The sequence below is a fragment of the Crocodylus siamensis genome, chromosome 5, assembly GCF_052110815.1.
Source record: "Crocodylus siamensis isolate JL-2025a chromosome 5, ASM5211081v1, whole genome shotgun sequence".
Classification (NCBI taxonomy): Eukaryota; Metazoa; Chordata; order Crocodylia; family Crocodylidae; genus Crocodylus; species Crocodylus siamensis.
Genome location: NC_143399.1, coordinates 19,190,068 through 19,217,002, shown reverse-complemented (window position 1 = coordinate 19,217,002; position 26,935 = coordinate 19,190,068). Strand labels below are relative to the sequence as shown.

The 26,935-nt window shown below is 38.7% G+C and overlaps 1 protein-coding gene across 1 annotated transcript in view; it reads right to left on the bottom strand.

Moving 5' to 3' along the window:
* The window catches only part of LRRC7 (leucine rich repeat containing 7), a 231,908-nt gene that overhangs the window by 109,982 nt on the left and 94,991 nt on the right, over positions 1-26,935 (bottom strand). Inside the window, exons 6-8 of the mRNA XM_090049025.1 lie at positions 12,599-12,662; positions 6,626-6,700; positions 1,349-1,493 (exon numbers count right to left, since the gene is read on the bottom strand). Of these exons, the coding sequence (XP_089905151.1) occupies positions 1,349-1,493; positions 6,626-6,700; positions 12,599-12,662 (284 nt within the window). The remainder of the gene's footprint in view (positions 1-1,348; positions 1,494-6,625; positions 6,701-12,598; positions 12,663-26,935) is intronic.

The window sequence follows — 26,935 nt, the reverse complement described above, 5'->3', positions numbered from 1 at the left end:
CATGGCAATTTATTTGTATAATTGCTTCTGAGCTAACCTCAACAGAAGTTTTAAGCTAGTAAGAACACACACTGACTTAACGGGTTAAGCGTTAAGTGTTAAAATTAAGCATGTGCTTCTGCATGTGGTTGAATTGAGACAATACTGATGTTTTCAGTGTTTAAAATAAAATTGCATCTGACATGTCTAATATTGTAATCCCAATTACAAATGTTGATGATGTCAAAAAATAAAAACACTTTCTGCTCTGGCAAACTCAAGCCTGGAGCTCGCTCCCCTCAGAGGAGCTCCAATACCACCCCACCTCCAGTGCAGGCTCGGCAAACCTCAACTCAGAGCTCCCTCCCCTCTCTTTTACCCCCCTCCCTCATCCTGTAGCTAGTAATGAAGCTGGAAGGGTGGGGGTGGGCTAGGGCTAGGGGAGACAGACAGCTCCTCCTGGAATGGTTGGAGGTGGTCACTCTAACTTGTAGCGCTTTCTTTGAAGATCCATGAGTTAGAGTGAGAAGCTGCACATCTGCCAGTGCCCTACATGTATGGGTACCATAGTAATTTGCCTATATGCAAAATACTACAGGCATGTTTAGTTCAAAATCAGTGTTTTCAAATTTGCCCCTAACTTCCATGTGCTCAGGGAGATCAAGGTCTGACAGTAAGGAGGGAGAAAGGCTGCAGGGGGAAAAAGTTCAAAGTCAGGTGGCCACCTGACACCCCCAGATTTATTTTTCCTGGTGTGCCAGTGGGACAGGACAAAATCAAGGCAAACCTCCAATAATTAGATTTTATACCTGGAAAGTATGGGAAATCTATAAATTTCCTATATACAGACTCTAATTATTGTGGGTGGGAGGGGGTTGTCTTATATTGAGGGTCATCTTATATTTAAGTAAATACGGTAATTCTATTAGAAAATAATATAGTCAAGACTATTTCTTCTCCAGTCTATTCTTGTGCATCTTCATTGCATCAGTGGAGTAGCACCCTTAGGTTCTGAATTATTTAACACATTAAAACAGACTCCTAGGTATATTATGAAATGCACAGAAGACTAATTTAACCAATTTCCGCTTCAATATTGATAAGCATAAGAACTACCAGAACCAGAACATTGAACTCTGTCTTTAATGAGGGAATTCCATAACTAGATTACCACCTGATGCCGACTTTACAACTTGGCTATATCTCTATTTCAGGATAACCTGAAACACAAAGCTAAATATCTCTGAATTCAGCAATAGTTCATATTCAAATCAGGGTCCTAGTTGGTAATTCAGGCTCATCTCCTCTGCACCGTCATAACATACGTTCTTTTATGTTTGATAACTGTAAGATAACGTGCTCTTCTCACCTATAGAATCTGGGAGCTGTTGTAACATGTTAGACGACAAGAGTAGGTCTTCAAGTGCTTCACATCCTGATACGTCCAAGTCAATAGACTCTATCCTGTTTTTTGACATATCTAGGTATACCAGCTGTTTTAACTTCCCTATAGACTTGATAATGCATAGACAGTGTTAGTTGAATACATATTTCACAAGAACTGCTGATGTTAAATAAAAAAATACAGTAACATCACCCATTTATCTTTCAGTATTTCAACATGTATTTTTAAACAGAAATATTTCATTGATGCGGTAATGTTTTGAATAGGAAGCTTACTAACTTCCACATTCAAAACAGTACAAAATTAAGTCCTAAAGTTTAAGACAAAATTGAAAATAGTTAGACTTTTCCAGACACTGTGACAATTTTGAAGCCTAATAAAATGGTGGCTATCACTTAAAATCTGCTATCATTCTAATCAAGTGGAAAAATCACCTATTACTTATTGCATCATGTATCATATTGTTCACATACAAAATACTAATAATCTTTGCTTAAAATTTTGTTTTGCAAAGTTCCAAAGGCCCACTCTTTCTTCAACTGGGCATGCTTGAAGAATGAATCTATATTTATGGAAGTTGTTCTTGACTTCACTGATACCAAGTAAGGGTTTCTAGAACTGAACCTTTATTGTCCAAAGAGTATAACATTATAGGTGCTGATCCAAAATATTCATAATTCACCTACTGGATCTTAACTCCAACAATGCAAAATCTGCCCAGATACAATATTTTAGCTCTAGCAATATCATCAATGAGCAATTTGGTAAACCTATGGAATTCTGTAGCCTTCTGAGCTATATCTAAAACTCTGACTAGGATTTAAGAGCAGGCTAAATGGAGATTATATAGTTTAATCTTCCAAGAAAGCTATAATCCATTAAAAAGCCAACTATACTTTTGACAAGGAGCTTCCCTCACCCCCCCACCCCAAAAAAAAAAAATCACAGCTCACAAATCTAAATGCAGCATTTAGAAAACTAGTTTTGGTGTATTAGAATGGAATTGGCACTTGGTCTTTAAAAAAAATTCCGCACGAAGAAACACAACTGTTGCTTGTGATTCTTCCTAAATTCATTCATATACATGTTGTAAGCGAAACAGTTTTTAATATATCAGAAATGTTGAAATGTTTGGCAAAGATGAACCTAGAGTCCAGTGACAATACTACTGTAGACAAGTTAATAACAGAGCAACTGTAAGATAACAGAGCATAGTACCATTAACTTGAACTACCTTGCAATTACACTGCTTTCAACTGATGCTATAATTTACAGTAGTTACTCTGTTTTTCCTCCTAAGTTAAATGAGGAATACAGTATAAACCCTTATACTTCAAGAAACAAGTCAAACATCAATGCCTTGTTTTAAGAAGAAACTTCACTCATGGACTTCTCTCCAAAGAATGTGGAAGGGCCATGTTGATGCCATTTGCTTTTGAAGTTTTCCTATGCTGAGATTAACAAAGTCTAACCACTGGGAATGGAAATTTGGGAAGGAAAACTGAAAACAAAGAATTTTTGTGTGATAAAATGATAGCCCTGAAAAATAGGACAGTGAGGCAGAGACTGCTGGGACCACTTTTATCCAAGAATCTATGCACAACAGAAATGCTTTTAGAACTTTATTCTGTTAAAATCTGCTTTCTATTGTTATGTTTTCTTTTGTTCTTGGGGAAAAATGTTCTATTATTTTTTCATTAAAAAAAATTAGTGAAAGCTAAAAGCTGGCATTTTCCAAGGCGGTGACTTAGACCTAAAAAGGTTGAGACCATTACTATATGTTCATAGTAAAATGTAATGGAATTTTATGGCTTATTTTTTCTTTTTAGAAGAGATTCAATTCTTTATTGATTAATTTTTAACCAAAACACTGAATAAAATCTGGAAATCCAGTGACTGACTTCAAACTCTGATTTCTTGATTCTGAGGTTTTGTGCATGTGTGCTTTGAAGAAGTCAGCATTCAACAATATTAATATTTCATGTAATTTTTGTCATTGTGAAATCAGCTGGGACCTTATTGGAATAAAAAGAACAGAAACAGTTGATACACTGCATTCACTAAAACTAAATAAGTTATTTGGGAGTCCAATCCTGTGAGCTATTGAGCACATTTATTATAGTAACTTTTAGAAGAATTGAGAAAGCTCAGTAGTAGGTGCAGATCACTTTGAGGGACTGGATCTTACAACACTCATGTGTCTAACCTCTTCTATTCAAGATACACTATAGCCATCCTAAAAAGTCAGTGAGAGTAATAAAGCTCTAATACTTCTGTTACGGATCTCTCCATTGATTTCAGCATTAACACATACTTTAGCTTTACTTTTCTCTAAGTAAACACTTAAAAAAGTAATGGATCTTCAGAGAAAATGTGATCTTTCCACAAGAATATACTCTTCAACATTAGACAAAAGACAGTTACAAAGAAAAAGTATCTAGGGTGGCAAGTTGTAGCACCATGCAGCATGATGAAATGTCAAGAATAGAACAGATCTCTCAAGGTCATAATGCAAGTTCAGAGAATGAATTCATCAACCTGCAATACTTTCTGAATATATTTCTGAAATTAATATATAACTTTAAAATATTATCTGCAGAAATGGGAAAAAAAATCCAAAGGTGTGCCAAACAAAATATTTAACTGTGCAATCTATCTTGAATAACATGGGATCTTTTCCCTAAACAAAGGGATATTGAAAACTGTATTGCTGATGCTAATAATTAACTAAACTAAAAATAAGACAAAGGCACTGAGGTGAGGTAGTAGTAAATGCCTTCATAAGGATGACACTGTTTTTCATATTCTCTCTCTGACCAGTGTCACAAACAGATCTGCTATGCATCTATGGATGGGTATCATGACAATCTTTAAAGACTTTTTTTTTCTAGATACCTGCTTTTTCCCAAGCAGGCTAGGGGTAATTCAAAGTATAATCAAAGTACAAATAATTCCCATTGAATTCCATCAGCAAGGAGTTTCAGGCTTCAGCAGACAATACATATAAGAAGCTGTGGAAGAGCTTCCCTTAGCATACACAAGTAGAAGTTCTAATTGCTGAACTGAAAAAAAAAAATTTTACAGGGTGACCCAAAAAGTTTCATGTGCCCCAAAACATCAATTTTGCCAGGGGTGAATTCAGTGGGGCTGTAATGGCACAGTCATACCCTGTCTTTTGGACCATGCTGCAGAAGCAGCAGCCAGGGACTTATGGTCCACACAGCAGGTAAAAAATCTAACCCCCTGCTGCTATCAGCACATCCAACCTTCCCTCTACATTCAGTTGGGGACAGCAGCAGTGGTGGGCAGGTGGGGAAGATGAAAATGGGTCCCTCCCATTTTCCTTCTCTCCTGCCCACCACTGCTGCTGTCCCCAACTGACCCAGGAGTGGGGGGATCTTCAGGACCACTCATGTCTCACTCCACCTAGACAGCATGGGAGGCTGGGCTCAGACTGGGACATCAACAGCAGGGAAGTTTTTCTTCCATGCCTGGTCCTCCCAGGGCATTCTAAGCTAGCTTGGGAGCAGGGCAAGGAGAGGGAACCTGACTGATCCTGCTGCTGCTGTCTTTGGCCAAACCCAGCTCGCTATGCAGCAACTTCCCACAGCCTGGCTGAAGCAGGACAGGAACAGCAAGGAGAGAAGCAGTGGTGGCAGGTCTCCCTGCATACAGAAGTCTACACAGAGAAACTAAGGGGGAAACGGTAGGGCAGTGAAAGGAACAATCCACTGAGAACGAAGGAGAAGGAGTGGATCCTGAAAGTGGTGGGAAAGGGGTTCTTACCTGCTTTGGGGACTTAAAGATTCCTTTGCTGCTGCTCTCAGTGGGCACTTCTACACAAAAAATGCTTAATGCCCATTGGACTAATTCTACTGTGCATTAGCCCAGCTGGCAAAAAACTACACTAATGCACAGCAGATTAGTCCAATGAGCATTAAGCATCACAAAAAAACCCCCTGTTCATTTGCACTAATGCTTAATGCTCATTGGACTAATCTACTGTGCATGTGTGCATGTGATGGATTTGTGAAAACAGGAATATGCTGACAGGACAGAATGTAGATAGTATGATGACCACAGAGAAGCCAATCAATGATGCCCAGAGATGAAGAGTCATCAGAGTGGGAGAAAGAATACAAAAGGAGGGATTTCAGAGCAGCAAAGGGTCCCCCGAGAGAGGAAACCAAGGCCTCCATGGACAGAGGTCACACCGCTAGCCCATCTCACCCACCCCACCTGGGGTGGGCCTTAGTTACGGCTGACCCTAGGGATGTGCAGGGCCCATGAACCAGGGCATATCATCCTGTGTGAAGGGAGAGGAGGAGACACAGCCACTGCATGGAGTGGTGGTGCCCTCAGCATGTGCCAATGGCATTTTCCACAGGGCCTGTATGCCACTGTCCACAGGGCCCCACAAAGCGCGGGGCCTGGAGCGGTCACCCCAATTTGCCCCTTTCCCCCACAAGGATGGCTCTGGCCTCGGCCTTTGGCCTTCAGGTTGCTGACATCTGACATTCAAGAGAGAACCTTAGGGTGAAGCTAGCATACTAACCAGATGCATCTTTGCTCTGTTACAGCTCTAGGACTGCTAGATATAGAATTGTTTGCCCTACCTGCATTATTCTTATCTGTATTTTTTCAGAATCTGAAGCTATGAATCAATCTAGTGTCTCAAAACTGCATTTCTTGGTGCTGGCCAAAAAAAATAAATCAGCCAGTTCTGTTACGAAGAACTCCCTGCACATGTAGAATTTTTTTAGACCATTTGGCAGATTTGGACTCTTACTAGACAGAAACAAGTATTTTGTCCATCAAAAGGAACAGCATGGAAGTTTACTCTGGTATTCCAGGAGATGATACAATGAAGAGATTTTCACCCTGACAAAAAAGATTTATGGTAGGGATACCCAGTATATCTGTCAATTCTCCATAGCCTGTCTGCCACAGAAGTTATTTTCAATCTAATCTAATCCAAATGCATCAGTATCCCTTTCTTTTTAATTTGATGGCATAATATTGTATTTGCTCTGGCATTCAGAAATGCATATAGGGTAAAAAAAACAACATGACAATTTACAGATGTGTGACCAAGAAATCAGCAAAGTATAACAGAACTAAAAATTCTAAAATAGAGACATACTTTCCCATTTAGATACCAAAAATACACACCAACCACACATTACAAATATAACTAATTATACCTCAAAAGAGATAATTACATAAAAGAAATGTTCATACCCCAGGGAGTATTTGAAGTGAATTATTGTCCATCCACAGTTCCCTTAGATTTTGTATTTGATCTAGAACCTCTGGCTGGGGAAAAATAAACAATATAAACAATACGCTGTTCATTCTGTATTTTTTCTTAAGATGTATCTCTTCATTCTTGATCATCTACATCAGGGGTTTAGATCTAAGAATGTATTAAGCAATATATACACATTCAATTTACATACATTATTGGGGGGGTTTAAAGCTTTTTCAGAGAGCTTTTTAGTAGAGATGCATGCATGCAAAACTTTAGCAGTCCTAAATTATTTTGGCTGATGAAACAGAATTTCTGAGAAAACAGAAACTAAATCAGGATTATAGAGATTTAAGAGTTGTCTTGACTTGGAAGATTGAATATACAATGGAACACACATTAAATGTTGGCATAATAAAGGTCTTAACAACACAATTCTTAACAACACTACACAGTACTGAATTATTTGTAGGATTTAGGGCACTGTTACATGATCTAAATCTCCAAAATTTTCTCTCTCAATAGCTCAAAGTAGCAAACCACCAAAGGGAAAGGGAAAGCGAAAGCCTCTACCTAAAAGGGAAAGCCTCTACCTAAGCCTAAAGCAAAGAAAAGTTTCACAATGACAACTTTAAAGGTTTGCTTCTTTCAAGGCTGTAATGTCAGCAGGTAAGAAAGGCAAGATCCTCTCCCAGAATGCATGTCTGGGCCATGTTCAACTCATTAGTTAAATAAGCTTGTGAAAACCAGCTTTATTATAAGGCATTAGATATTCTCACCATTTAGTATTGAGCAATATTATACTTATTAAACTCAAATTGTTTTCACTGGCTAAATGTCTTTTTTATAGTTAATAATGGATTGTTGATGCAGAAAATTATGTTGCAATAATTTTTATATGCAACTTCAGAACATTTCTGATTTGCCAAAACTCAAAAGTGAAATATTTTAATTCAGCTTGTTTCAGACTGAATCTATATATTTACTCTTGTTCAACTGACCAGAAATATTTCATCCAGAATTAGTCCAACAAAACAATAAATGCCATTTCCCTGACAGCATATCATCTTATGGAAATTATAAACCAGGTCTCTACTCTCTCCTATGGACAAGGCTCCCAGGAAAAAAAAAAACATACCTTTCTTAAAACAGTAAAGATTCCCTTTTGAGCAACCTACGTGGTATATCATGGGAGACGTAGAGTTCAAGGTGCATCACAAAAAGACAGGAATATAGGATGGGGCATAGGCTAGGGAGAAACAGAAACTTTTCTCTTCAAAAGAAAGAGCAGGAAAGGCCTGCTGCAGTGTTCGCTGTGTGCTTAGTAAGGAAGGATTTTCCCTCTGACAAACAGCTTTTGTGGTAGGGTAACCCAGGAGGCTTTACTAAAAAGCTGTTCCAGAACCTTCACTTCTCTGACGGCTATAAGCTTTCTAACTTTGTGGCTAGTTTCTACCCAAATAGTCAATACTGCTTGTTAGCTTGCACCATCTTTACATCTCTCTCACACAATTATAGGCAGCAATCATATCCTATCTCAGATTTTATTTTGCTAGACTAAACAAGCCATGGAGTTTTAGGGTATATCTACACCCTGTTCCTTACCTGGCCTGGCCAGGATGCTTCTAATTGCACTCTACCCACCCATGACATGCCACACCTAGAAATGCAGTGAAACAGCTCCAGGGACGTCCCGAGAAGCCATTCTCAAGTGCCCATAGTTCTTGAGAGCTGCAGTGGGGGGATGCGCTGGTGGGGTTTGTACATATGAGCAGGAGAAGGTAAGTAATATGTGCTCCGGAGTGTCCTTGGTGGAACATAGTGTAAATGAGTTCTTTGCCTCCTCTCATGAGAAAGCCTCTCTACCAACTGAATTTTTCTTTCTTCTTCTACTTGGGTATCTAATTTGTACTCTGTTTTAGATGAGATCTCACCAATGCCTTGTATAATGGCAAAAACATTTTCCTATCTCTATTCCTATACCTTGCCCGATATATCGCAGGATAACATTTGCTTGTTTCACAGCTGTTTCATTTGTGGCTTATCATTATTCTGTGATTAACTACAATCTGAAGGTCTCTCATCTTCTCTGTTATTTCCAGTTCATAGCAGAAATGTGTGTTATTAGTCCGTACATACATGGCCCTACCTTTTATCCTATTTAATTTCATCCCACTTCTGCTGTTCTGATCATTAGGTCATCTCATTCATCCTGAATGATATTCTGACTCTGATGATGCCTTCTAACTTTGTGCCATCAGTAAAATATTGTTAGAACATACTCACATTCTGTTCCAACATCATTATAGAAAATATTAAGTAAGATTCATCCCAAGATTGGTTCTTGAATAACTTCAACCCAGCTCTTCCTCCTTCACACCAACCATTGTCATCTCCCAATTCATGTTACAGTTTCTGTACTAATTCTCAACATCTGCCTCATAAATATTTGTTCAGGTGACACTGTATCACATCATTTAATGAAGCCTGATAGGTGAGATCTACTGTATTTCTCTGTCTAGAAAAAGTTTCTCTCTTATCAAAGAAAGATATCAGTTTAGGCAGTACAGTTTACCTTTGGTAAACTCATGTTAATATTTTATCCAGTTTTCCTTATGCCATGGCTAATTATTCTGGCTTGCAATATTTGTTTTATAGCTTTCCATGCCACTGAGGCCAGACACACAGGTCTATATATTTTTGGACCCCTTTTTCCTACTTCTTAAATACAGGTTCCATCTTAGTTATCTTATAGTCATATGTTAGTGCTTCTATCACTAAATGTTAGTGCTAAATTACTACTGGATTTGCAACATCATGTGCTTTTTTTCAAGAATTCTGGGATGGAAGTTATCCAGTTTTCCTGACTCCAGCTCTTTAAGGTGTTTGAGTATTGTTACTACCTTTGATGTGGTAATTTACAGTATTATGTACTTATTACCATTATCCCATGCTTCAAATCATAATCTTTACTGAATACTGTAAGGAAAAATATTCTGTTATTTTGTAGGCTATACTTAATTACCCCTAATCATGATGCTGGCCTCCCTCAGTGCATGTCAGCCTCATTTCTTCTTTCTTCATTTCTCCTTTATTTTATACTTCTAAGACATAGCTTTCTTTGTTGAACTAGACTCTGCTTATTTCAATTATACACCTTTTTGAGGTGTTTATTCATCCTGTTGGACTCTGAACCACCCTGTCAAGATTTTCCTTTGTTTAGGATGCATATTTTAGGTAGTTTTGCACTTCTGAGGTAAAGAAATTCTAACCACCATTTACATTCACATCCCTGAGTTGTTAAGTTTAGTTTGCTTTACTAAAAGTTCTCAACTGTCCTTTCAAAATAGAAAGCATTAGTTTCTGTCCTGCCTGTTTATCTTTCCAATTAACAGAAATTGAATCGACTTATGACCACTTAGTTCAAGGTTATTTTCTATGACCAGCTATTCCATAACACTTTTACCATTGTTCAAAACCTAGTTATTGGTTTAGTGAGGATATGCTGATTAAACCAATCGGTTATCACACCCAGAGCCCTACCATTATTAGTAGCATTTGAACTGTGGTCTGTAGCTAAGCAAGAAATCTTATTTACCCATCTGTATCCGGAGTCCTTGTGAGCATGTCACTGTGGGTGTTTATTTGCATCATGCACCTGATACTAGAATTTTGCCAGGACTATCAGGTCAGTTGGTGCATGTGCCCAGTCTTTATGCACTGAACCAACCATATATAGATCAGTGTGGGACCAGCCACAGTTCTGGTTCATTTCTCTACACTACTTGAATCTGAAGCAGTAGGAAAGTAAAACAAGTACTGAACTGACCATGGGGACAACTCATCTTGAAGAACTCCAGTTATAGAACTAGTAAGTAACTTTTCCTTCTTATTCATGCACTAATTTTTGTCTACACTGTGAGGTGCTTCCATACAGTGTATTATCCAGGATGTGGATACTTAGAATTGTTGTACAACTGAAGGCAGTACTGTCCTGTATTATCTGAAGCAGATGCATATAATACTGCCTAATGCTTAGAGACTGTATGAACAGAGCCCCATGAAGCTACCCTACATATAACAATAATGTGGATATAGTCTAAGCCACATATCGTGGTCTTGTCTGATAATCAGAGGAAAGATTTTGTAGGGCGATATCATTTATTGGACCAGCTGCATAGCTGGGGTACCATTAGAAAAGATTTTGAAGGCAAGACATTCTTCATCAGATCATAATTTGATAATCAGAAAATTGCTCAACATTCATGGTGCGTGGTTAATCCTTCTCTCCCATCCTAACTGCTGTCAGTGCTATGCTATTAGCAGAGTAGAAGCTGACTAACTCCTGTCAATTTCAGGCCCACTATTCAAGTTTCTGAATAACACTATAATGAGCATTAATGTGGTGCTAAAAGCTGAGAGCAGGATGTTCCTCCATGACTCAGCAAGCAGGCTTAAATTAATTTAATACTGAAATCAGTGGGATCTGGGAAATGGCTAGTGTGCCACTTGTAGGATTTAAATGGTTGCCCATGGGCATCTTAAGTAATTTTTACTGTATATCTGTGGATCCCAGGCTGCATGGCATGGCTTCAAAGTGCCAGAGTGCTGGGTACTCCATCAACTCCCCCCACACAGATCCCTTTAATGTCATGTAGCTCTAGCATGCCACATGTTCAAATTAAAGTGTAATATAAATCAGTCAGGAACTCACCCACTAAAGAGGGAGTATACATAGCCTGGGAGCAGGCACAAGCAGCCTGAGGCAGACCTGAATGCATGGCTCAGCTCTGTGCTCAGACTCTCCAGAGACAGAGCTTAGACGTGGTGCTGGGACACTCTTGCAGGCCTTCTACGAGCTACAGGTTCATTCCTAAAGTAATTTACACCATATAATTTCAAGGCCTAGGCAAGTGGGTACAACTTATTTCTCGGCATGTCCAGGATCTCCCAGGAAACGGTATACACATACCTAGGGACCCATTCTCAAAAGTGACTGTGGCCAGATTCTCAAAGGTATTTAAACATCTAATTCTGTCAGGACTTTCAGCTCTTAGGACCCCCACTACAAGTCAGTGGGACCTAAACTCCTTAGATACTCAGGTTGTTTTGAAAATTTTACTTTAGCCAACATGAATTCCATTTTGTGCTAATCACTGTTGTGGGTTTAGAGGTGTAAACACACAGACTGCTCACAATTAACTGATGAAATCACCAAATTAGTTTACAGCAAGGGTGGGCCAAGTCCAGCCCACAGGCCGGATTGACCCACAGTGGACTCCATTTCCCAGCAGCCCTTGCCTACATTGCTGCAGCCAGTTTCTAGGGAGACCGCAGCAGCCCTGGTGTCATGACAGTAAGGGGCCAAGGTTTCTACGGAGACCAGCCCCTGCAGCACTGGCAAGGCGCACGGCGGGGCAGGGAGCTGCTCTGGGATCTTGTGGCAGTGACAGCGTGGTCCAGAGCTGGCGCCTGCACCACCCTGGCTCCAGACCATGCTGTCACCACTGCAACATCCCAGGCTTGGCCATGAAGCAGCTCCCCACCCAGCCGTGCTTTCTGGGGTTGGTCGCCATGGAAACCCTGGCCTCGCACTGTCACAGTGCTGTTGCTGCTGGGGTCTCCGTGGAAAGTGGCCACAGCAACACTCGGACAGGAGCAGCTGGGAAGTGCAGTCTGGCCACTGGCTAGATCCACCATTTTGCCCACCCTTAGTTTACAGCCTGGCAGATCACCAAAAGCTATCAGCTGGTAAAAAAATCCAGTCACTTCCAGCTTTACCCTGCACTGAAGCAGTACGCTGGAAAGTTAAAGTTCTTGCAGCCCCAGTATCAGTCCTGTTGGTTATGGGAAATTTACTATTTTACTAATAAATCTGTCCAGATCCATAATATATTTTGAATCAATATTTTAATTCTCCATGCATAAAAATCTCATGCTAAAATGCTATTAAAACTTTTTCTTACCAGTTCAGAGAATTCATTATTGCCTAGGTCAAGCCTCTCCAGCTGCATCAGTTTGTGCATTGACCTGTAAAAGACAGGGAAAATACCAGAAGTAAGACCTTTTTTTGGACCAAATCCTGCTTTCAGTTATATCTAGGTAAACTTCAAATTATGCCATCAGCTATATAGTTAGGTAAAACAGAAGTGGAATGCCTAATTTTTTAAAAAGTTAAGTCATATCAGTCAAAGGTCTTCAAGCAAAGGAAAAAGTTAACAACTGCTCTTTTACTATAAAAATAACCACATGAAGCTAAATTATATCAAATTAAATGTTGGTATAATTTCATTTATCATTTCATTTTTTCATAAGCAGAATTTTCCAAGAAAAAAAACTTCATTCAAAAGATTTTTTAATGAATAATTTAAAGCTACATTTTGCACAACTCCAATAAATATGTTATTTAAGGAATATAATCATATAGTGCTAAAAACTGCACTTGGTTCTTTACAGGAAAGGTATAAAGATATTTTCCCTCTCCTAGTTGTCTCAATGCGCAGTAGAGTTGATTATGTGAAACACAATTGACCAGAAAGTCAGTTAACTGGAAGGTTTTGTATTACCACAATCATCAGCCCACAATTAGGTTTTGCTTCTTGGGGAGACAACTGTACATTGTTTACTAGCACTTTCAGATTTTAATACATGACACAGTACCATATGCTTATTTCTTGTTCCTTTTTAATATTAGCTGTACAGTATAGTACTTTGCTGTACAGTACAGTTTTAGCACTTTATGTTGTAGTGTTTGACTATCCAGAATGATGGTGACACTAATGATTCTGGATAATTGTTGTTCTACTGTAATTGCAGACATGATTCAACAAAACTAAAATTCACTTGTATGCAGAATCAACAGAAAGACTATGTGCTAATTAAATCTCACTTAAATTAATCTAACATAGGATTCAGCAACTTTTTTAGGTTGCAGGTCAGAGTGACCCAGTCTCGGTCAAAGCCCTGGGTGGGCAGGTGGGTACTCGGATCATTCTTCTGCCATTGCTTTTTTCTGCAGTGGCACATGGGGAGTGCCTGCAGCTGGAGCATGTCCCTGTGGCAGCGTAGGAAAACAGCTGCTGCCAAAATCCACCACAGCTTCATGTCTGTAGGCTGGATCATATGGCTCCATTGACCACAGGGTGCCAACCCCTGATCTAAAATAATGTATAAATCTGATACCAGCCCTTTATTCATGGGCAATTCAAATACTAGGAGGAGAGAGGGAGAGAAAAGATAAAGGATAAAATAGTAAGATTATTAGATTATTTGTTTATGGAACGTTTACAGTTTATGTGCTACGTAAAAATGCCACATTCAATCCACTGAGTGGAATTTATGGCTCCATTCTATACTGCAACAGACCAAAAAGGTGCAAACAAGGTAAGAAACGTGTTAAATATATGTTATTATGCTTGATCTACATAAAAGATTCAAAGACTGGGAGATAAATCCTATTTAGACTCATGTCAATGAGAACTTGCCATTCAGTTCAGTGGAGCTAGAATTTCACCCTAGTATTATTTTATATAATACAGACACAACAAATTCATCCTAAGTATAACCTGAATATTAAAGACATTTGAATTGCACCAAAAATGAACAAGGGTAAAGATATTAGATGGTAGGGAAAGCGAGTTTTCAAGATTAGATTGTAAGGGCAGAGGTATAATTCAGGGGCACAGACACAGGAAAATAGATAATCATATCTTAAGAATAAACATTTTTTTGTCAATGGAGGTTATGGAAACTCCTGAGTAATTTGTGAACAGCAGCTGTAGAACAGATGAATACAGTATCCATAAAGCAATTACTGTAAGTTCTTAATTGCAAAAGATGCTCTATTATGGCTTACAAAGGCAACTAGCCTGTAAGCCAGGCCTGTTTAACTCCTTATCTCCTTTACACTCATTATGAAAAGTCTATCTTTGAAATTGTCATGTCTTTCAAATTAAAGAAAGGAAATAAGAAACTTCAGTCACATCACCAATTACTGTTGATTATATGGATTCCACAGTACAAAAGCAGGTTACATTGCAGATAATTCCATCATTTCGGCACAGAGATATCACTTAATGTTCGTAACTCGCAATTGTTTAAACTTAGAGCCCCTCTACATGTGTGGGTAAAGGTGTGATGGGACCTAATGAGTGATCTACATATCATGCCTCCTGCCATGCCACACATGCAGGGGGAGAGCCCATCGTGATTTATTGCCTATGCAGGAGGAGGCTGACCCTGGGCTTCTCATGCACCAGCAAGAAATAAGCTCTTGTGGCTAAGAACCCCCTCAGTCGAGTCCTTGCAAGGGTGTCTCGCACATACCTAGGGCTGGCGAATCACAACTGCCATGATTCCCCAGCCCTGGAGGTATCATATATCTCCAGGGACAGCTACATCCCCCAGTTGCTAGGACTCAGCATCCTTGCTGCTAAGACCCAGAGCTCACAACTGCTGGGACAGAGTCCCCTCAGTTAAAGGACTCCAAGCCCAAACTAGGCATGGTACACTCTTGAGCTAGGGAGATAATTCACAAGACCTGAGATTCAACTGATTTAATCTTTGCAGGTTAGTCTAACTTGGTGAGGTTGTATCACTTTGTAACTACACAGACATCCAAGAAAAGCAGGCACATGCCTACAGTGGCTCAGGCTAGAAGCCAGTGGTACTAAAGCAGCCCTTCCTTCCCTTGTACAGAACCGAGCTGGGGGGGGTGGCCCGGCACTGGCAGAATGCTCTGATTAGTTCAGCAGGGAATCGATAACAGTATTTATCACCCATAATTCAATGTTTATCACCCCATTAAGAAAACAACAGAGGGACATTACCAGCTACCTGTTGATTCTGCCTACTGATTCAGCATGGACCATAGCCAGCACGTGGTCTGCTAGCTAATACATGGACACCTCTCTGCAAGGTAGAGGGAAGGGGGGAAATTCCTGCTTAGCAGGCAGTGGCAAGGGGGAGGGGAGGAGAGCAGCCTGTAGTCTTACCAGAGCTACAGCCAGGGAACAGAAGGGAGGGGTCAGCCCTGCTGTGGAGCAGAGAGCCCACCCAGCCCAGAGAGCACGCCGGGATGCTCGGGGGGTAGGGCGAGTCTGATTTAACTTAAACCAGCAAGGGGTCTGGGACAGACACTGCATAAACTAGTTTGACCGAAATCAGTTAAGTCGGATACTACATTCAACCAAGTTTATCTCAAACCAGTTTCAGCCATTTTCACACTGGTTTATGTGCACTGAACATCTGTTCTGTTACAGGTTTAACCAGTTTCTGATCACTTAAACCAGTTTATGTGTAATGTCTGTCCCTAGTCCTGTGATTAAGAACCCCGTCATCTAACAGGGCTTCCAGCTTCAGGGGATAACCTGTTACATGTGCAAATTAAAGCTCAATAGGAACAAGCTACAAAGTTCATATACTTTTTTTAGGTCTCACTTTATAGCTAGTTGGATAGTTTTATGGCATGATAAGTACTTTACCTGAACAATTAACCATTTAATTGCACAAGACCATTTAATTGCATGAGTAAGGTGTAGAGGGGGCCTAAGGGTAACAATTTAGAGCTTGATGTAATGTTCACTTCCATCAATTGTAGTTTGTCTGTTGGCTTCAATAGGCTTTCAATCAATCCAATACATTTGTCCAAATGAAGAAGAGATAAAGCATAAGTTAGAACCAATGATGTGCATGCTGCAAATTATGATTATGTTAGCTTTGTTATGTATTATTTGGCTCTTAAGGACTTGTCTGGTAGTCAAAACATAACGTCAGAAGTTCTAACTGAAACATCACAAAGTAAACACTATGCTCTTATTTTAAATTTAAATTTATTCCTCATTGTTATGGTATTTGCCTTTTAAAGTTACTAAATGGTGTCCAATCCTATTATGTATGTACAATTATTTCTCAAGTTCTAATCATCATACAGTACTTGATCCATCTATGCCTATTAAGCCTGAAGAAAAAATAATGGTATTCCCATGCACTTTTGGAAAAGACTTTTGACACCCTCTCCTAAACTAGAGATACAAGAGATTTGGCTGAATTAACATATTTGTAAAATGTTAAATGTCATTAGAAATAGAGAAAGATCCTAGTCTTAATGTTTCAACTGAGTAAAGTCAAGCAGTTTCATCTTCCTGAGACTGCAAGAATCTTGAACTGTAACTCAAACTCAGTTCTTGCTCATTAAAATGGTAAATAATTCATTTTAAAATAAAAATGTATTTCCATCCCACACAAATCTAATTTTATCTTACTGATCATTATTGTAAATATTACTACTCATAATTACTGAGTTGAAAAAAGAATTTGTATGCATTAAGAATTATATTTAGGCATCAGGCTATATTTAGAAAACCTCTCTCAGGGTTGTGCCTTAAAGGTCAATCCACCTAAATGAATGGATTCCAAACTATAAATGTCCTCTAATATTTTGGGGCTTTGATTCCAACTCAGCTCTTCACAATTTCACTGCCACTATCCCTATGCGTCCTTCGCAGGTTGAGAGCAATACCTTTTCTTCACTTTTTATTTCTCTTTCAGTATCCAGCATATCAAAATATATGAATGACCGTCTCGCATGTCTCATTTTATAAATACCTGAAAACTACTGAAAAATTCAATCTGTTTCAGAATTAAAGAGAAAGAGAGACAGATTAGGGCAAAGTGTGTGTATAAATCATAACTGAATTGTTAAACGCATTCTAGGAAAAAAAACATACATCTCAACTTCCTTAATCTTTCCAAAGCATCAAAAACATTTGGGTCAGTCAACAAGAGTGAGATTTAGATCTAAATTTCTGGATTATAGTTCTACAGTTTTAGCTTCAGACAACATCTAATTATTTTTACTTCTACGAAGGAATACCAGAAAAATGCTACCTGACAAAGTAAATGTAGAAATATTTAAAATGATCAAAATATACAAATCAAATTGGTATAATGTTCAAGTTGAGTTGTATTCCAACCTTGCATAAAACACTACTTGTAGGTATTATCTGCATTAATTACAACATTTAAGTGAAGTTATAATTGTTTCCCCATTGCCTTCATATTTGATCCTAAAGAGTGCTATTAGAGACTATTTTTAAATTTCAGTGCATAATGCATAGTTTTTTCAAGGTCAGTAGCAACTATGTAACAAAGCTTTAATAACTAATATGATTTATACTTGGGGATATTTTCAGAATCATGAGGCTATGGACAGGCATTACATTTCTGGCAAAAAATATACTATTTTAGCGCTGCAAAAATAAAGTGTACAGGCTTTCAAGAGATTTTCATTGAAAAAACATAGCCTTTTCACAAAAAAAAGATTAGTTCTTTACAATACCAACTTCTTGGCAGAATGATTATTTCCAGTGCCACATGTAATACCTGTCCAGTTACATGGAATGCCACAGGGCACGCATCGCAGGAGGCTATGCTCCTCACTTTCTCCCCCACAACTTCATGAAGCTTGTCTGGCATCTCAAACTCTACAGACTGTCATGTGGTTGCATTGCTCAGCCTGGTCTTTCTTTATGCACAAGATAAAGGTCTTCCTGTCCAAGCAACCACCTCCCAGGCTATCTTACCTTGACAAAAAATATCTGTTATCTGTTGCATCAGTATCTCTGGCCATTTGTAGATGACACTTTTTAGTGGGTTTAAAGTGGGTTAAATGCCTTTTGCATGGCCTTAATGGCATTGCTGTTTGCACATTTGACAGTGTATTGTGCATTCATTCCAGCTACTGTAGCACATTCAGCAGCATAATGCACCATAAATGACTTTGGGATGCAGCAAATGACTTTGGGGTGCTGCAAAGTAAAACACCTCTCAGGAGTTTTACTTTCCTACCCTACAGCTATGGAGGAAAGCACCAGACTCCGTGTGGCTCAGGGCCTGTGCAGGCAGACTATGCAGGCAGCCCAGCAGCAGCCTGGGAAGGCAGGTTCCACAGAAGGAAAAATAAATAAACAAATAAATTGGTGAGCCTGATCTTTCCCACCCCCCAGAGTCTGTCTGCCTGCATGAGCTGCGCAGGGCCCCGGTGGTCCCTCTGCGGCTGCAGTGCCCCCCAGGACCACCTTAGCCAGGTGCCTGCAGGCAAGTGCCACCTGGTGTGGGGGCACTGCTGCCACCGAGGGAGCACCAGCCCCCCCTGCAGCTCAGGGACCACTCTCCCCACTGGTAGATCGCTCTCCCCTTCCCGCTGCTGGAGAGGCAGGTAAGGATCAGGCTCTGACACAGGTGTACTTAGCCCTAAATTGAAGTGGTGTTTTAAAAAAAACACTGCTTCAGTTTAGACAGAATTAACCCCCCCTGTCATCTACAAATCCCCTCTGGCATTTGTAAGCCAGGCTGGATGAAAGGCATGAAGTAGGGGCCTGTTTCTGCCCAGTTTTGATCTGGGGACACTTTTGAGGCAAACACAGTAGCTGTTACACTATAGAAACTGAAGGTACCAAAACAAATCAGGTCACTTGTCAAGAACTCAAGAGTTGAACTTGTGTTTGGGTTCTTCCAAAGTTGGTTCTCAGCTTCTACAAATGGCAAATGCTGTGGATGGGGAGAAGGGGAGACTCCTCAATGCCTCTCCTGAAGTCAATATCAGAGCGTGGCAGGGCAGCAGCATGACCAGGAGGTGTGTATGTGGTTATTTGGTGCAGAGATTGGTAGTTGCAGTTCACCAAGGCCATGCCCCTGCAGGGAGTCCCTACAAGAAATGCGCTCCTGAAGTGAAGCCATCAGCAGAACCCTTTGCCTCTGCAAATAACCTCTTGTTAGTTGACAAGGTAGGTAAATAATAGTGCCAGGACCCACCAAATGGCCAGGGATATCTCATGCTACCATGGAGTTGCCTATACTGAACTGGATGGTGAACTGGAGACTGGGTGGCCAGGGCTTTGGTCATATCCACAGGGCCATACATGAACCAGGCTGCAGAGAAGCTGAAAAATCTATCCAGAAGTGGTAGCAGGTTTTGACTCTGTGCTGGCAAGAATATGGCATATAGTAGGCCTGCCTCACTGAACTTAAAGAAATTCCAGTTCTTCTCTGCATTCATTTCCCAGAGCCCCTCTTTCTAGATTACTTTACCAAATTGGTTTCCTTTGTTTGTCAAAAATTGTACTTTGGAAATAACAACAATATAAAACTTAAGTATAGATCTACTTTGTTTGTCTCCCCATTTATTTGAAAGTGAATCAACTCATGACTAAGGTTTTCTTCCTCATAACTGTCCCAAACCAAGTCAAAATAGAGTCATCTGGACCAGAAGCCACAGTGGGTAGAGAGCAGGGATACAGCAGGGCTGGAAGTAAAATTAATGAGTCTCTTGGCCAGTGTAAACTTTAAACTTATGTACAGTGGCTCTGCAATCCTAGGATGATGGGGAATGTGGAGTCTTTGGTGGATATGGTACCCTAGGCAGCCAGCCAACTGGGGCTTTCCTTGGCATTTAGTGATCCTCAGGAACCTCCACAGACAAGGGCCCATGCAGAGCATGATGGGATCTCTACACACCAGCCCCTGGTCTATGGAATGCCAGTAATACAAATTCTCACCCTGCTCTGTGGAGCATGACTGGCCATTTCATGGTGCATTTCTCACCAAGTGTTCATAGTGTTGCAAACTTCTGGAAATTCTTACAACTGCAAATGAATGCCTGTTCATACCCTTAAATGCACAAACCCTGCTAATAATAATGGATATTTCCAGTCTTATCTGCCATGCAGGAAACACTATGGATGGCCAAATTAGAAATGATAAAAGTCATACTGGATAATGCTCTATCCTGTCTAGCAGCTTCTGGCTGCTTATGGTGTAAGAACTGAAGCCAGCAATGAAAGTGACTTTATCACTATTCCGTTACCATTTAAAATATGGAAATTGACTTTGTGATTAAAGACAGTTAAAAGTATTGTTAGATGTTTATTAAAATCACCTCATCTTTAAGTTCTTCTAAAATGGGAATTGTATTCAATTTCTCAAAAAGTGCTTTATAAATGCTGTTGTCCTTTTCATTCTCTAGTACAACTTCAAGCATCAAATGTGAGGTTCATAAATGTGTGAGGGACAGATGTGAACATTTTCATACTGCTCTGCCTGAAGACAGATGCATGTTTCTGTAATATACAAGAGAGGCAAGGATTTCTTAAGGTGTTATCTTTTATTGGACCAATTGTATAGTTTGGATAGAGTTAAACAAGCTTTCAAATGCAAGGCATTCTTCATCAGGTCTGTCACACCTGACAAAGAATGTGTTGCATTGAAAAGCTGATCTATTTCCATCCCACCTATGCAGCTGGTGCAATAAAAAATATCCTAAGACATTGTTGCCTCCTGCATAATTCCTGGATTATCATAGGCAGAACATTATTATAGCACTATCTGTAATATAGAGTAATTAATGATTTATGAAGGAATGTTCAAGGGTCTCTCTAACTTATCAGATAAATACTGTACCACTGAACCAAATGAACATGTCCTCTTGGAAGCACTGGCTTAATATCTTTCATACCAGGCTTATGAATCTTTACATAGCATTTATATAATAATTTCTATCATTCTTAAATGTAGAAAAGTTAATATGGTAATGCAATCAATATAACACTATTTACACAATGTCATTGGAGGGCAAAATTTATAGGGCAAATCCTGCAGTCTTTGGAAGTTTGTGTCACTTGGATTGTTATGAATGCAAGGACTGTAGAACTTGTTCTTACATTATTAGATTAATTCATCGAGTTCTCTATTACAACATTTGCCTTGATGCTTACACTTCCCAAGTAATTTCTCCCTCCCTTTTTTCCTACTCTTTTTCCATTCCTCTATATTCACATAATCTAAGATCCCTTGCCCAGTCTCTGCAATCAACAAATAGACTACTCCAACTGATCACCAGGCATTTTGGATGTGCTTATCACAGTATTGCTCACATTCTCAGCCCTCTGTCTTTCCAGAAATTACATTCTTCTTAAATCTCAAAACCCCCTAATATTTTCCCTCTTCTTTCCTTTATCTATTCAGCAACTCTTCTATGGCCAGCATAACTTTTCACATCTATAACTCTTTAAACACCATACTCCCCTACCTATTGTCCTTAAACTTCTCTTTTCCCTGTTATAAAGTTGCTTCATTTCCAATACACTTTGCAAATTACCTGGTCAGTGCTTATAGATGCTCTATGAGGTAAAATTAAGTGAGGTTTTACATGTTTGCCAAAATTGGTGTCAGTGGCCAACACATCCAAGAGGATACCATTGTAGTGCCTTCAACTTGTTAACTTCAGGTGAAACAAGCCAGGATTAGAAATGCAGTACTGTAGACACAGGGCAAAGAAAAGGGTCTTGTTTGATCATGGTCCCTAAAAATGCATTTTGTAACCTCCCTGGACATCCGATTGCTGACCTCAGAGTAGCTGTTCTTAAACAACAAAAACATAAAAACTTCTGAATGAAAAATTGTGGAACAAGAAATCATTCACAGACTGGGCTCTAAGCAGATACTCTAGATTCTTACCCATTACCCTAGATGAGATTTCATAACCCTTATGTCCCTCAATAGGTTAACTACATTGTTTATCCCTTTTGAGCTCTTCAACTCTGGATATAGACAGAAGAGCAGCTCCCCACTGTAACTCACAGTACTTTGCAAGAAGCACTATTTGTTACAATTCCCCAAATCGAAGTGAAGTTCACTGTTGGGTCTGGAGGGTTGGGGAATCCAGCTGCTGGCTGTGAGCCTGCAGTCTCCCCTAGCAATGTCCCTCCTTCCCCACCCCTCTCTCTAAGCCCTGGTGCTGTTTTCAGAATAGGAAAGGAGAGAGGGAGCGGAGGGAGCTCAATTTAGGGATTTCCCAGCTGGTGCTGGAGGCTGGGATGGGTGGACTGGAGCCCCTCAACTTAGGGGAGCTCCAATCTACCCATTCCACCCTCAAATGTCAGCTGGAAAAAACCCATACCAAACTCCTTCCACCCCCTCTGCACCTTTCAACCCACTTTTGCCTCTCCTAACAATGCCCTATTCTTTCCCTGTCCTTTGTACTCAAAAGAGTTTGCTCCTTTCTATTTAGTACTCCTCCCTATGAAAGCGCATGCCTCTCCGAAGAAGTTAGCCTATAAGGTGTCATCCTGCCCTGACTCTTAGCTGTCTTAAAAATCTCTCTCTGATGTATCTAAATTGCTGTAAAATTATCTAACTGTCCAAGTTTAAACTCATACTGTAACCATGTTTAAGCAGTATAGTTTAATTCACAATCCAGTAGTTAGATATGCTGGTGCAAGCTTTCAACACTGTAAACACTTAACATCTAAGGACGGCTTTATTAAGATGAGGATGTACATTAAAACCAGTGGAACTGAGAGTAATACGAACTATCCCAATATCAAGTGTTTGCAAAATTGACGTTACAGCTTTTCAACAAAGACAGCATTTAATATTTGCCAACGGCCCTTTTAAAAATGGAAGCTTCTTCCATAGAGGCCATGAAAAATATTCAATACCTATGCAGATTAACAGCCCCTTCAACAGTCAAATACAAGGTGTGAATTAAGAGGGGAACTGGGGCGGGGGTGGGGGGGCAAAGCCCCCCCATAAGAGATGAGAGCTCCTCTGTAAGATTTGAAATCATATCCTGGGGGGGGGTCTCCAATCGAATTGCTCCTTTACTTGGGTGGACTAGTTAATCAATGAACCAGTTTAATTTTTTTGCAGACCCCACCCCAAGAGTCAAAGTGTAATTCAACCCATGGTCAGATAGAAGCTATTAGAACTGAACACTGGCACAGTGAAAGTACCTTTCATTATTATAAAAATCCCCTGTGCATCTTTCATTCTTCAGTATCATACAATGGCTTTTATTTCCCAAGAGACTAGCGTTCCAAGAACACATTTAGTTACACTTGCAAGTAATATTATGCCCTTGTTTGCAATTTTTCATTAATATTATACATGTACATACATTATTTAGTACACGGCCTTCACATGTGAAAACAGAAAAACTAGATTTACACATTACCACTTAATACTTGAGATTATATTACTTTTTTTTTTTTTAAACAGAGGGACTTCCCTGGATTTTTAATATTCACTGTTTAAAGTATTACAAAATCATCAATTTTATGCACCTGTGCTTGTTTTCAAAAAATGTTCCAGGGGAGTGCTCATATCATTAAAAAAAAAGGATCTGGTAGTGTGGCATTAGCAACTGAATAGCAAACTTTTATATATTTTTTAAATTTATGTTTCAATATTGAAACTCTTCTAAATAAGATATTAACATACATCTTTAAAGGCACTGATAATAACAGAATCAAGATTTTTTTCCTAATTAAAAATTATACAAAATAAAACCCATGTTTATTACAAATTATTTTTCTTGTAAAAAAAAAAAAAAGACTTCATGAAGCTTTAATTTGTTTTCTAGTACTTTAACTTCATTATAACATTTCTGGAAAATGTGGCTAGAAATATAATGTTTAAGCAACATTTTGAATAGTCTATAAGCACAGTTAAGTAAGTAGCTTGAAAAATTATAGCATTTTTACGGAAGTGACATGATGTAATTTGTCATTTCATTGTACTTACTGCAATAATATTGTTCCCTTGTGGTATTTACAAGTTTTCTCATATATTTATTATATTTCCCTTAAGAAGAATTAAGCAAATATCTAACGTGGTTTCACTACATCGAAGATGGCATTAAAAAGATGGGCTCACACCTAATCCTCAATTTCATATCCATTGCTCAGATGATGTCATGTACAATTATTGTGCTTTAAACTAGTAGCCATACACAGATTAAAGATAGTGTTTTTCCATTCATACATATAAGATTTACGTAAAAGGACCTAACCTTGAGCTACTGAAGTCAATAAGAGTTTTGCAACTGACTGATAGATGCAGGATCAGTAACATCACTTCTGTGCACATTAGTGGAGAAACAGATTTCAGTAAAACTGAAACTCTGTGAAAACTTAATTACTTACTCAGACCCTCTTTTTTAACAATTGATGCAATATCAGCAATTACTACACTGGTATCAACAGTATTCACATTTCATAGATATGTATGATTCAAGTGGCAATGATATAAATATAGATTTCAATTATATAAATATAGATTTTTTTCCACAGTCATAAGTAATTGCTTATGTAGGTATCTCTTCATACTTATAATGTTAATTTTGATGGTCTTCCTTAGATTGTAAGTAGTTATTGAAGTGAAAACATTTTAACAAACAAAAAAGCAGATGCAGATTTACATTCCATGAAAAATACATAACATAAGTTTCTATATAAATTATAGTAATAAAAGCACTTTGAAAATGGCTTTACTGGCAAAATCCTGGTCCTGTGCTATTACCATGGATTAAAAAAAAAGATGATTATGCCAAAAATGATTTGGCCCCTAAAGAACACTAACTTCTCAGCAGATTCAAGTTTTCACCCTCAAAACATATCTTTTTGAAAACAACAAGATCTATAAATATAGTAAAATTATAAATAAGAATAATCAGTGACAGCTCACATTTATTCGATAATAAAAACAATTAACTGCCATGCAACTAATGCATACCTGCTATATGTTAGCATTTGATGTCATTAGAACGTAGGAAATTAGGTTACTGTTACACACTGTTTTCCTGTCTGTCATGACACTAATGAAATTTTTATATTAGCTTATGATTGATGGGGGCTATTATTGCTTGGGGAAATGAAAAGCAACTAAAAGCAAAAAAGCAGGAATGCTGCCTTTCTTGCTAGAACTCCGCTGTATTACTTTGAAATAGTACAGGAGTTTTTTCCTACCTCCTTTGCACAAAAATCACTTTGATATTAAATTTGTCAGTGATGCTCCCACTCCTTTAGCTCCAAGAATTTTAACTTCCTGTGTAAGTTCATAATTCTTTCATGAAACAGTTTGGAATGACTGTAACTTTGCTGTAGAATTAATTACTCAAACAGCTTTAGAATTTCCTCTATTGCAGAACAGATCACTAGATCTAACTGATGTTTTATTATGTATATCATAAACACTTAAAACAGACCAATTTATTAATATTCCAACCAATAAACTACAATATCAGCTCTAAATGAGTCCAAAAACATTTCTACAGTAAAATATGGTATATGTAAGGTATTAAGCCAAGCATGGTATGTGTAAATTAATGTGTTGTTATATTATTGAATATATATTATATGATGTGGATTTCACAGATAATTCAATATGTTTAATTAAAAATGATTCATCCCAGATGAAAAACACTGTTATATACCCATACATGTGCCTAACACAAAAAGTGATACTATGATACCCATTTTAATTTTAGGTAGATTTTCTCCTTAGGAATTTGTATTCTCCAATACCAATCAAAGAGGATGAAATTCATGGCATCAGAGACAATGAATACATGACTGAAGTTATTGATTCGTCTCTGACAAATTTAAAGAACTCCCCAAATTCACATACTTGGTTTTTTTGTCATTCTCCTTAGATATTAGTATCATATAGGCCCCAATAGTCCTCTAATTCAGTGCTATTAAAATATTATTTCTTAGGTGTACACAATCTACAAGGCATGAGAGTTGCTTTGGTTGCATGGCAATTAGCAAAATTAATATGCAAAATGGCCAAGTGTGCAACATGTTGCTCAGCTTTAGCAAACCACATAACTGAGGAATGGTTCAATATGGAAAAAGGTATTTCCCCCTTTAATCATATAGGAAAACTATGCAACATTTAACAGAGAGCAAACAATTTGCACAATATTCAGCAATAAAGAGGCAGCTTCCATCAGCATGTAGTATACCAAAACTGTCTGCTTTCATAGTATAGTGTGGGAGAACTACCTCAACACAGTCTACTCGTGCTGATGCTCCTGATGCTGCCATTTCTGGTGCCCGAATAGCTGCTGACTCCACATCCTCTGCTGTTCGTGCCAGTGTACACTCTCAGGCGATGGGGCAAGGGGCACACTCAGGATCTTCACATGCTAAGATGAGAAAAATCAATTTCAATGCCCAAAAGATGGAACTGCTGGTGCAGAAGGTGACTAAACACTACCAGCTGATCTATGGCACTGGAGTCTTGAGAGATCTAATCTAATGCAAATAAAGGGGTTTAAAAACAAGATTTTGTTTTTCCTTGAGTACCACAGGAGGCAAAAATTTCTACATACAGCAAATGAGAGTGATTCTTTTTTGTATCAGAAAGACCAAAAATGTGTCAATACTTGATGTCAAGGAGAAAAAAGTGTGTGTATGTAATATGGCAGAATTTCAAGAACACATTGACCTACTATGCAGTAT